Source organism: Porites lutea, chromosome 6 (assembly GCF_958299795.1).
Source record: "Porites lutea chromosome 6, jaPorLute2.1, whole genome shotgun sequence".
NCBI lineage: Eukaryota > Metazoa > Cnidaria > Anthozoa > Scleractinia > Poritidae > Porites > Porites lutea.
The window spans coordinates 27,211,949-27,225,077 of record NC_133206.1 but is presented as its reverse complement, the minus strand read 5'-3'; the positions used below and the strand labels follow the sequence as shown (position 1 = coordinate 27,225,077).

General features: G+C 39.7%; 1 protein-coding gene across 1 annotated transcript; it reads left to right on the top strand.

Moving 5' to 3' along the window:
• The first annotated feature begins 11,586 nt into the window (after positions 1–11,586).
• LOC140942333 (histamine H2 receptor-like) lies at positions 11,587–12,671 on the top strand. Its single transcript, XM_073391292.1, has one exon. The coding sequence runs from the start codon at positions 11,588–11,590 to the stop codon at positions 12,512–12,514; it is 927 nt and encodes a 308-aa protein (XP_073247393.1). The 5' UTR covers position 11,587; the 3' UTR covers positions 12,515–12,671.
• Positions 12,672–13,129: the final 458 nt, after the last annotated feature.

Genomic DNA, 13,129 nt, shown 5'->3' with positions numbered 1-13,129 from the left:
TGTAAGAGACAAGGACTGTTAAGTGTTTGGTGGCAGCACTAAAGAAAATAGAATGGACAAGGAGCATGGAGAGGGGGTCTTGGGAAGAGCCTGATGCCCAAATATCCCCTTCCGCTTGATTGTCAAAGTGGAAGAGGAGCTTTTTCCAGACCACTGATCACCCCAGAGAAGACATGCGAGAGCAATGGGGTAAAGGTCTTTCCATTGGATGGTTCAATTCTGAAGTTGTGGAGGCCAGGGGTCAGCAATCCAGTGGCCTGCATAGATGATGCCATAGCCAATACTTCTGGAAGCATCAGTGAAAAGTTCCAAATCCAGTGCTCTTGTCTAGTGGGGTCTGCTATGATGGCATGGCCATTCCAACCGGGAAGAAACCGGAGCCACCAATCAATGTTGGGACGGGCTTCACAGTTGATGGTGACATGGTGGTGCAGGAGGCATGCAATGGTAGAGAGATCGATTAGACGGTTGAAGAAGATATAGCCTGCAGGAATAATCTGACAGGCAAAGTTCAGTTTGCTGATCAACAACAGAAGTTTACTTTTACAACAATTCTTGCGGTAAGACCAAGATTGGAGTTGTACTAGCGACTCATAAAGCTTGTCACCAGGTGGGGATGTTTCCATGTGGGTGGTGTCAATGAGCATACCCAGAAAAACTAAGCAGATTGTGGGTCCTACAAGTTTGTTGGGGGCCATGGGTATGCCCACCTGAGGGGCCACATGAGTAATGGTTTGAACATTGTGAGCGTAGACTGGAGAGTTAGAGGGGTCAACCGTAAAATAGTCATTGAGGTAATGCATGAGGTCCTAAATGTGATAATTGGTCTTCAGGAGCCACTGAAAGGTGTCAGCTAAGCGATTGAAGAGGAAGGGGGAGGATCACAAACCAAAGGGGAGGCGGAGATTGATGTAAAAGTTGTCCTGCCAGTGGATGCCAAGTAGTTCGCGGTTGTCTGGGCAGACTGGGCAGAGTTGAAAAGCATGTTTGAGATTAAGTTTTGCCATGAGAGAATCCTTTCTGTGACATGCAACTAGGGAGGGAGCTTGATCAAAGGTAGCGTAGTGCAAGGTGAAGTCTTCCTTGGAAATGTAGTCATTAATTGAAGAACCATGGGGAGAGGAGAGATCCATAATAAGGCGCCAAGTGCCATCTTTCTTAGGCACTACCCCAAGAGGGGAACATTGGAGGTTGGGGATACGTGGTGATGGGAAGGGCTCTGCGGTATGACCATTGGACACCTCCTTAGCCAGGGCCGTAAACACGGTGTCGAGGTGCAAGAATGGGGACTGCAAGTTAAGTGTTAAATATAAACAACTGATGCGTCTAAGCTACTGAGTAAAATACAGCATGAACATGTAAAGCTAAAAACAAAGAAGCACTCAAGTGGTATGACGGCTTTAGGCATAACTGAGTATCACTCACAGCTAGTAACAATAAAGCATTGTTATGAAGAAACTGTAAACCCAAGGTCAGTTCTTGTGAACATCTCAATAAACAGGCACTCTTGCATAAGAACAGAGTCACGCAATGTCCTTTATCACATGCTAAATAATTATAATGTGGTTGTTGTAGCCAACAAAACTGAGTATTATATGGTAAAATGAAGGCTGCAATAGGCTCTAATCAGTTCACTCTATCTTACAAGTAAAATAAATTATCCTTAATATACACTCATCTACATGTACTTGTAAACAAAAAATATATATCAAACCTACCTCCCAATGTATTGAAATTAATTATTGCTTTATTATAATGATATTTTGAGGCTTAATAGAGCACCAGTAAATGCAAATCTATTTTGATCAGCAATGTTACAACTTGTTTCAAGGTGCTTTTTCCCATTATAGGCCCCTTCACATATAAAGCCCTCTCTTTTATGAGCCCTCCTAAAGCTCCTTAAAAATTTGTATTAGCTTATTTATTATTCGTTCAAAATATTTCTCCATTTCTGATCAGCTAAAAGCACACACATAATTGACCACAACCACCTACTGATGACCAAATTTGGAAGAATTTTGTGATTAATCAACTGATGAAGTCAAAAGTGCAGCACAGCTGCAGGCCAATGCACTGTTAACCAAGAAGACCTGGGGACGAGGTTGAGTTGTTTTGGTTGTGAAAATAAAAATGGCAGACATTTTACTCGTTTGAAGAGTAAGAACTAAGCAAAAAATAGCTAAAAACATGGCAAGAATAGCAAGAAGACAACTCGAAGGGCTACATCTGCTATTTGCGAGGCTGAACGTTACCCTAAACATGCACTATAGAAGATGAACTTAACATCGATGGAGGTAAGAATGTTTTAGCTATGTTTTCAAACTAGGAATTATTTTGAATGAATTATAAAACAATTAAATTATTGAATTCGCCTTTCATATCATATAAAGAATTATGGAGATCTCGGAGGGTGTTATCCGCCAAGGCCGTAACACCCTCCTCCATCTCCATAATTCTTCATATAATACTCAGCCTCATTCATTAATAAATTGTTAATTATAAGCGGCAGTTAAAGGTACATGCAGAACCTCTTAAAGCTGACGGAAAGGGAGGTAGGATATACAGGAACAAAGATTTGTTTGCAGAATTACATGACATTGGATAAATTTTGTCCTTTCAATGCTCAATATTGTTCAAAATGACATATTATTAGCTTGAGCCTCTCACCAGCACTACACCACTCCCCATGCCCCACCCCATGGGTATCAAAAGAACCCATGGCACCCAAAGGCTAAGAAACTTAAAAACAAAGCTGCCTCTCTTCCTTATAGCGGACAACATATGGCAAATTTAAATGTGTTTCAACCCACTTTTTTGGAATTATTATTAGAGCTTTTTCCAATACACAAACTTTAAAAGAGATCAGCAAAATCACTTTCAGTTTAAGATGTTTTCTTGTGAGTTTTTTTTTTTTTTTTGTAGTACTACAAAAACAATTTAAGGACACCCATGGATAAATTTTTCTTCTTTTTTTTTTTCTGTTGGAGGGTGGTGGGACTAAGGAGGGGTGTCAAGACACCCCTAGGTATACTCATTTAAAAAGTAAAAAGGGATACTCCTCCAAGGGCAGCACCTTTTTGGGGAGAGAGGGACAATGCTTATGTTGTGTCCCACAAATGGCTGGAGAAGAGGTCCAATGACACAGCTCTTTGCTTTAAGGTGATGATTCGCAGCGACGATTTTCAGCACAACATAACATTGCAATGTAGAACAATGTCGTAACTAATCAAAAAAATGTCACAACAATGTTGCATCTCTGTGTTGAGCTAGAAATCGTTGTTGTGAATCGTCCCTTGTAACATCACCTTTAGATTTATGATCTTGGACACTGTGTCCCTAAGATTAACTCCAAGGAAAGTTCACCGGTTTATCTGACAGATTGACCCAGTTGAAACATCACAAAACGTTCAAAAGAACACAAATTTATATCACCAGTAAAGATCTTGTTGTTGTCACTGCTATGGTCATTGGGTAAGGATCTTTCCATCGACCTCATCCCCCAAAATCCAGCTGCAAAATCCCAACATTTCACCTCCGCTCAAAGGCCTGGCTTAACTAAGTACACAAATAAAGTATTTGCTTCATAGAACTTTTAGTTAGAAATTTTATAAAGCCAATTTGCAGATAAAGCCGTTAAACACCATTGGATACGCACCGATTTGCCCTTAGCTTAAAATGTTCAGATTTTAAGAGGGTCGTACAGGGGTATTCCCGTGATGCGTGATTGGCTTATTTTATTTTCCGTGAAACGTGAATTTAATAAATTATTCTTCGTGATCCGTGATCTGAAGGTTTTGCGTGACCCGTGGAGAACTTGAATTATTAACCGATGTTCGTGATTTCACCACTCTATTTGGCGTGATTTTGAGATGCGAGTGCTCCGGAAGACTTATTTTAAGACTGAAAATATCAAATGTGACAAGTAACAGACTTCGCTTTAATTGAAGTAATCCATTGTGCAAATTCACGTGCTTTACATGCCTATCATGGATCAGATGTCTATTCCTATGCCTATGGTCTCCTATGTCACTGGAGGTCAAAGGACAGTGATCCAAAACATCGAAACATCCGAGATATGGAGGGGACGAGTACATATAGGACGATGAGGGTCGAATGTATTGTATTTTACGTTGACCCAAAGTCTGTCGGCTCGCTTAATTTTCTTGGAAAGGAACGAGTTCGCTTTCCAATTACAGATGAACATTCATCTTTGGCAGCGTTTACTAAAAAGTTCGCGGAATTTGCCGGATTAAAGGCAGAGGCTGAGAAACGTGGCCTCGGCTCCTGTGTTGAACTTAAATTTTGTCGTCTCGAAAAGGGAAAGGATGGCAGTAAGGCCTTTGCGATAAATACACAAGAGCAATGGGACGAGGAGAGGCCGCTACTATCAGGAAATACATCTTCATTACAAGGTAGGAATTTATTTACGGTACTTCTTATTAAACGACATCAAGGACCGTTCTGAAAGACACGGGCCGACTTTTCTATAGGTTAATAAGTAATCAAGGTTAAAAGAAGAACAAGAGAATACGGCGACTATGTCAGGATGACGATGGTAGTACAAAGTTAACTTAGAAATATTTCAAGACAAGTAAATTTTAAATACTTCAGGTAAAATACAGCTTCAAACACGGGCGATGCTATTTTACTTCAAAAGCAGCCTTTACTTAGCCTTTAACGATTTTGCTTTCTTCAAACACTCTTTCTACCGTAAGAGAAGGTTATTAAAACGAGTACCTTACTTGTTTATTTTCGTGATTCGGGAAAATGAAATTTTGATAGCCGTGATCCGTGATTCGCTGTTTTTTCTGTTCGTGAACCGTGCGAGAGACTCCCCCTGTACGACCTTCTTTTAAGAGCCGTACATGAGCTCAGAGGGTGAGAGTCAAGATCTCAACCAATGTAAGCTAACCCATTACCACAAGCACTTCTAAAACTTCTTAAAACGATAACTTCTACAGTTCTTACTATTTGATCCACCTATAATTGCTACTAACCTTGCAAAGTAGATGAAAAACGGGAGAAAACCAACCATGCCTTTCCGCGCGCCATCTTTGAATTAAGCTTAGTTCCCAGTGTCCCAAAACGTTCATAATGTGCGGCCTCCATGCTCCTTGCTAAAATATAGGGCCCCAATGGGTGCATGTGTTTACTGCCAAAAAACGAATAATAAAATGGACTTGCTATCTTTTCCACGACTTTGTCGCTCAAATCTACCAGAAGTACAGAAATAACTGAGTATAAACTTTAAAGCGGGGTTGTTTTGACAAAATACCACTGAAATACATGGACTCGGGCTGTAATAAAAAAAAGAAGAAGAAAAAGAAATAGTGAGCGTTCACTCATTTTCTTGTGTTTTTTTTTTCTTTTTTTCTAGCTTTACTTAAAATTGTGAATTTGTGGCTTCAACGAGGATAAAAGACCTTTATTTTTTCTCTTATTTTGACTTGGGAATTGAGTCAAACTACGGCAGCACTAAAAGATGGAATCCAGAATCCGGAAACGGAAACGGAATCACGGAAACGGAAACGGAATACGGAATCTGTGAAAGAGATTCCAAGCGATCGATTTGAAAAAAAAATATATTAGCAATGACAATAAAATAAATAAACAGATAAAAAAAGACACAAATGAATAAATTAGCTGAGTAGAGGAGAGGAGACTGCTGTATCACTAGAGGAGTCGATTCCGGTGAAAAGACGCTTGATACCACTATCGGCGATGAATGCAAATTCTCATGGGACAGCAAAGCGAGGAGAAAAACGTTACTAACAAAAACTAGTGCCTTAAGAAAAAGGTAAGTTATATGGAGACAGACTTCGTTTGAATCGTCAGAGGCGTCGTTTATATAACTGAAAGTCGTCGCCGTCAAGTTTTTCTTAGTGTCTTTTCTGGGTTTTCTTCAACAGTGTTCAGTTTTATTTATCAAGACAACTTACTCAAGAGAACCATGGCATTGTGGATTCCAAAGAGAAGAGAGAATTGTGCATGCATTTGCTTGATTCCGCAACCGATTACATCAAAATAATACGCCATGTTTAATAAGCCTCTTCAACAAAAATACGGACGTCCACGTAAACTCAATTACCGGTACACCAGTATTCCATCAATATCCAGCTTGGCGAAAAAGTTGAACTTATTGCTAAAACACCGGAACTGTGGTCACGTCACCGGTTGGTCGTGTGTGGAGTATTCAGTCTGGGAACTATCACGTGGTGTGGTCTGAGGCTAACTACTACTAATCTTGACAATTAGCTCCAAAAGTAATATTTAACTGTATTATTCAACCCATGAACTCGTGAATAAAAATTACTCGTAAAATTACTTTCTTCCGCTTTGCAGTGCAGTAACCCACACTACGGCAAACCTTATCAAGACACAATAACAAGAATATATTTAAGGGAACTGCTAAGAAAACTAAGACAAATTCTCTTTGGATTGTACTAAGTTGTGTAATGTGAAATTCTTTAATTTTCTATCATTGATATTTGATTCCGTATTCCGTTTCCGTTTCTGTTTCTGATTCCGTTTCCGTTTCCGTTTCCGTTTCCGTGATTCCGTTTCGTTTCCGGATTCCGGATTCCGTGTTTTAGTGCTGCCCGTCAAACTAACTGCCTGACTCCACGCATGTCAGTTGTACGGAGCAGCTTTTAAACCAGTAATTGAATCCTACGAATTCATATCTTTGGAGACTTCGGTCATTTCAGCCTTTTTTTGTTTTTACCCTGTATATCATAACGTATTTATTAGAAGAAGCGCCATGGCGCCTATTAAATTTCAGAATTTTTTTACTCCTTAAATGCGCTGCTTCGTTGAGGGCGGCGCTTATTTGAAAGTTGGACACGAAAAATAATTGTTCACACCAAGGTACTGTTATTTTCCGCATTAAACTAACACAACATTAAACCTGGAATTGGAATGGGACTGCGGCGCTTATTTAGGGGCAGGCTTCTGAGCCTTGCGAGCGAGCGGCGAAGTCGCGTATGCGCCTCTCGAGAGACTTCTCGCTACTCCCTCAAATGGAGAGCTTGCTCGCAGGCTATTCCAAAACAGATAATCTCTACCTGAAACTCCGGTCTTATTGGCGTGTTCAGAAGCAGCTGAGGTTTGAGTTTGTTTATCCCTATCGTGCTCTTTCGATCCGTTCATGCACACAGCACAAGAGAGCAGCCGCTGGGCCTCTAATAATACTAACAATTAATGCTAGCTTTCCACCTGGAGTTGGCCCCTGTCGTTATTTAGTCATTAGTTTTTGGGCAAAATATAATGTCTATTAGACTCCTCCCTTGAACAGCCCCCTAGATTTTGTGTTCCGAGGGCGTTTTTCAGTGGTTTTCCTGGACACAAACCTTTAGCTCTCGCAAGTGTCATGAATGTTATATTAAAGTAGAGATCACTGTACTTGGGTTCCTAGAGGAACGGATTTATTAAGCACTATTTGGCTAAATACAGTCAATTCCTTTATAGCGGGCACCACGGTCCTCGAGTTAGTGTCCTAACCAGCGAGAGTCCGTAATAACGTCAACTCTCGCCTCGCGGACACCTCGCTATAACGGACACCACGATAATACGGACAGCAGCTAAATCCCTGGCAAAAATAAATTACAGATGTTTGACTGAAATTCCCCGCTATTACGGACACTCGCTAGTGAGGACACTATCCCGAGGTCCCTACGGTGTCCGCAATAAAGGCAGTTGTCTGTAATTTGTTTTTGCCGGGGATTTAGCTACTGTCTGTATTATCAGGGTGTCCGCCAGGCGAGAGTTGACTGTACTGTAAATAATCATCATTCTTAAATCATCGAGCTGCTTTAAGAAAGAAGGCTACATGTTAATGAAACAAAAAAATATTTTTCTGGGACCATAAGTTTTTAGAGCACTCTCTTAGCTTGGCACGTTGTTCTATAGTCGCGGTTATCTGATCAAATCCAAGGGGCGATTGTGCGCGGGATTTCAAGCCTCTGCTATAACCATTCCATTTTCTGTCGTAAACTAAAAGCTTTCTTCATACTTCAATCTCAAAATCAAAACTTGCAGATCTACTCCTCGGGGCTTTACGACGGAAAAGGCGTCTCTCTCGGCGCTGAGATATTTTACCCAAAATTACTTCTGTAGTTTCATTGTCTTAATTGGGACACAAATCCTGAAATCAATCTTCAGAAACGGAACAGAAAAATTGTCAACAAGGAAGGAAGTAAGGTACTTTTAACAACGGTACAAGGAATTCACCAATTAATCATGGGATTACCGTGGTCGCCGTGAAGTCTATGAAAACTTTCTATGGAAAAGAAAAAACCATTAAGACCAAGTAATATTTCCTTCCTGATTAGTATACAAGATCATTTTCCATTTACAGATTAGTTGCTGCGCAGTTAGTGAGCCTGAAGCGAGCGAACGAGGGAGCTCTCTAATCGACAAAAATTTACATGCATTATAGGGGCATTCACTCACTTTTTCGTACCAAACGCAAGGAATTGTTGTTATGCGCGACTCAAAGATTTAGGATGCGCAATGGACTCGCAAGGAATTGTGGTTAAGTGCGAATGGAAGATTTAGGATACACAGTAGACTCGCAAGGAATTGTGGCTATGCTGGAATGGGAGATTTAGAATGCGCAGGGGATTACCACGTGCTTTCTTCTTACACTGATTTTCAACTGAAATTTGAATAATTTGCAATCTCGTTAAAGTATAGAAACAAAAGGTCTAATTAGAAAACAAACAACTTTGCACATGCTCCATGCATACTTTTGTAGTTGGTCGTCACTTGTCGATTGAGAACCGAAAGCATTCATGATGAATTCGTCATAGTCTATGCCAAGGCAGAATGAAAGAAAAGTTCGAAACCTCTGTATATTTGGGTTGGTTTTCGGAAAAGAGAACACGCTAAGACCAGCAAAATAGCGTAGCATAAGAACAAAGAAATAGTATCACTGGAGCACTTAGCAGCCGTTTAATATCTTTTAAGTATATTTAAACAAAATGCAACATTTTATAAGTCTGATATTTTGACTATAGTGATTAGGGTTAAGCACTGAAAATACTGATTTAAGCACTAACCATACGGATTAGGGTTAAGCCCTGAGAATAGTGATTAGGGTTAACGGTTAGCTTCTATTTTGGGTTGGGGTTTACGCTATAATATTTAAATAAAATCACCAACTTGCAGGGAAACCACGGTGATGTAGTGGTTAGAATAGTGGTAGGCAGACCAGAGACGGATCCAGGGGGAGGGTTGAGGGGTTTGCAACCCCCTCTTTGGGAAGTTTTCAAACTTGTCTGGCTACCCATGCCTATCCCTTTTTCATACCAAAAATAATATTATAAGTTATAATGTAAGTTCCAGTTCAATCTATCATTACAAGAAGACTGTAGCTATTCCTCTTCTCGACTACTTAATCATCCAAATGCAAGATTAATTTTCTGACGAAGATCGCCACGCCCGCCATCTGCTTTGTGTCGTGCCATCGACTATAGTAAATAGGGCACTGCAGCTGGATGATGAAGTAGAGAGCATTCTATTCTGGGAGAAAGACGATTTCTCAATAGGCCACTTGCGAGTTGCAAAAACCCTCGCTTTCAAAACGAGGCCAAGTGCACCACCTTTCTTGTGAAAATGTGTTTCATTTGCATGAGAATGAAAAATTATTTATTTATTTATTTATTTATTGTTTTGTTTGCCAAAAAATTATACATATCAAAGGCTGAGCATTTAACCTCGTTTTGATGCAGAGGCCCGGGGAAACTCGGAAATGGCCTATTTCCTTGGAAATGAGGTACGTAGATGGAAAACACTCTGGCAGTCAACAGATAGGGAGCTTCCAAACAACCTGCACCCTACCAATCACAAGCGCAGAATCTGAGCCGTCTCTTTCACTGATGAAATGAATCAAGACCTGCTCTAGGTCAACAACGACTGAAGAGCGATTCTCTGATCTCGCAGTAGATCGCCATGTCCTAATCTGAGTGATTCGAGGAAGACGAGATATGCCAGCAAGCCTTTATACAGGCTCCTTCAAGAAGGCTCTTTCCTGTCAGTCTGTTTGATTTAATGGGCGGGTAAAAAGATACAGAAAACTATCGTTGTTGTACTGTACTCTTAGTCCTTAATAATAGTGTCTCAAATTTGACAAATTTATACCTCTGAAATCAAAATATCGAAAATCTACGTATTCAAACATTACCCTCCAACTCCCCCCTCCCCATTCCTTTGGCCCTGGGATGTTTGCCTCGAACTCTCACACTTGCAAACCCCTCTTTGAAAAAATCCTGGATCCGCCCCAGCAGACCCTACGCTCTGGGATTGAATCCGCTCATATTCGAGTGAATTTTTTCCTTTAAAATTGAAGACACTTACACTTTGACAACATTTGTTGATCAGAAACTAAGTCTCTCAGTTTTTCGAGTCTAAATCGACGTATGATAGTTTGGTCTAGCTGGGAATCTTCGATTTGTCAAAATTATTGAAAAAAATATTGGACTGCCGGTCATTTAGTGTTTTGAAAATGTTAACCGGTTACCGGCCATATAGCCGCAGCCTTTATTTTTTTCCAAGCAAATTTCCTTCTGTTCTAAAAGGGAATCACACTAGGAGCATTAGGGCTTCGAGCCCCAAATTTATTTATCATATTTATCAAAAAATGAACGTAACTGCCCTCCAAAATTGTTAAATTTGTGACATGTTTGGCCAAGTCAATGTTGTATTTTAATTGACGTCGTTTCTCAAACCTGTCCTGTAGCGCAGATCACACTCGAACAAATTTCCTTAAACTTGGCAGATGAACTAAACAGTCTTAAACTCAAGAATTTTAAGTTTCGTGGAAATCGCTCGATTTTTGTGCAAACAGAAAGACTGAACACCATAGTTAGAAAATTCGCTCGTATCGCCCAATCAAAACTTCAAAATAAATTTAACTTATACATATCAAAAATCGAGAATTATCCCGCCACTTCTGACGCGACGCGAGCACGTTAGAAAAATACTAACACTGGCTCATAATTAAGTTAGTCACCTTAAACGCGATACTTAAAAGTAAGATAATTTCCAGGTTTAGGTCATCACTGACAAAGATTTTGAATAGCCCTCATATGACTTTCTACTAAAAACTAGTTGAATGTTTATTTGATTCATTACCCCAAACTGAAACGTTATCAACGACAAAATACAATCCATGTACCGATACACAACTTTCTTCAACTCGTTTCGTTAGTTTTTTTCCCTTCTCTCCTCACCGTCAAATTCAATTTTATTATTTTGAAAGAAGAAAGCTGTAATCATTAATCACTATAGGGGATAATTAGCATTCCAAATAGGGGTAATTTGTTGGTAGCCAATATCCTGTGATCTTCAAGTTCAATATTTTTATCGAAGTAAGAAACCTGACTTATAAATCACCGGAGTGAGTGTACCGAAGGGGTTACGAATGACCCATGTCAAACGTGAAATATCGCCAAACGAACTTGGGTTTAAAATTAAATGAAAGCCTTGACATGCTAATATTTGACTAACCATGAAGATAAGAGAAGCGACAATATAAACATAAATCTTATAATCACTTACACGTACCTCTCAACAACAGTGAAGAAAGATGGCAGTGTCAACCCTTGAGAATTCGATCAGAGAATTGTACTGTTCAGCAAATGTCACTGCCAGAGTTCACGACGAGCTAATCGTCCTTTTAGTGCTTAATACTTTTCTGTTCATTACAGCTTTTCTGGGGAACACTCTGATCCTAGTTGCTCTACATAAAGAATCTTCACTTCATCCGCCCTCCAAACTCCTGCTACGCAGCCTAGCGATAACTGATCTCTTGGTGGGAATCATTGTTGAGCCTCTGAATGTTGCTTACTTAATGTCGGTGAAGAGTAAAAGATGGGATATTTGCTATAATGTTAACGTTGCGCTTTTAATCGCCAGTTATATTTTGTGTGCGGTGTCTTTGTTAGTACTGACTGCAATAAGCGTGGACAGACTTCTCGCCTTGTGGTTGGGCCTCAGATACAGACATGTTGTATCTTTGAGACGTGTCTATATAACTGTAATCGTTATGTGGGTTTTGCCCATTGTCGGCACAACAAGCTACATTTGGAATCCTCAGTTGCTTTTATTGCTTCTTTACATACATTTGTCTCTTTGTTTATCCATTATAATTTTCTCTTACATGAAAATCTTCTTCATGCTCCGTCATTACCAAATTCAAGCTGCGGTCAATGTAGCTCAAGAACAACCGAGGCAAGCAAATCCACTGAACATAGCTCGATACAGAAAGGCAGTGTACAGTGCACTGTGGGTGCAGGTTACATTATTTATTTGTTATCTTCCATTTGGCATAACACAGGCTTTAACTGATCTGAAAAGCGTTGAGGTTTCTTCATCAGTTTATCTTGCTAAGACTTTTTCATTTACTTTTGTTTTTCTAAACTCGTCACTAAACCCATTCCTTTATTGCTGGAAAATCAAAGAAGTAAGACAGGCTGTTAAAGACGCAATAAGGCAAATCTGTTCTTTGACATAGTTGATTACTGAGCATCTGAATTATGTATATGTTGCAATTAATTTTTTTCCTTTGGTATGGTATGGCCTGACCGGTGACTATTGTAGTTTGAGGTTTGATTTTGTCGGGGCAACCGACAATTATAGTTCTTTAGACGAAGAAAAATGAACTCGGAGACGTCAATAATTACTGTGTTAATTTATCGCTGAGATGTATGAAAAAAAAATCGTTTTAATTCTTAGAGTTAAACGCACCTGTATCTAAGGGCATAACATATCATATTTATTGACAAATATTTCAATATAAAAACTCATAAATATTCACAAAGCATATTTTTCAATTGTATACACACAGCTGAATACATGGAGGAATACAATCACGCGCAACTGAAAACCTACATACAAATTGCCCCAATACACTCTCAATACAATCAGAAAGATTTGTTTTAGCCCTAAAAATAGGGCCGTTTCGGTGAGTAAAATACAGTCCTATTTTTGGGTCTAATTTGGCTCCCTTAAATCAGGGCCAATACAGTACAATTAGCTAGGGCTGATTTGGTCCCAGGGCTGAAATGGGCCCTATTGTGGGCTGCAATAGCCTTTTAATAGAGCTTTTTTGGCCTAAATTGTGCTCGAA

Bases quoted from the DNA above. Each gene is read 5' to 3' on its own strand.
- LOC140942333 (XM_073391292.1), top strand. From the start codon at position 11,588: ATGGCAGTGTCAACCCTTGAGAATTCGATCAGAGAATTGTACTGTTCA.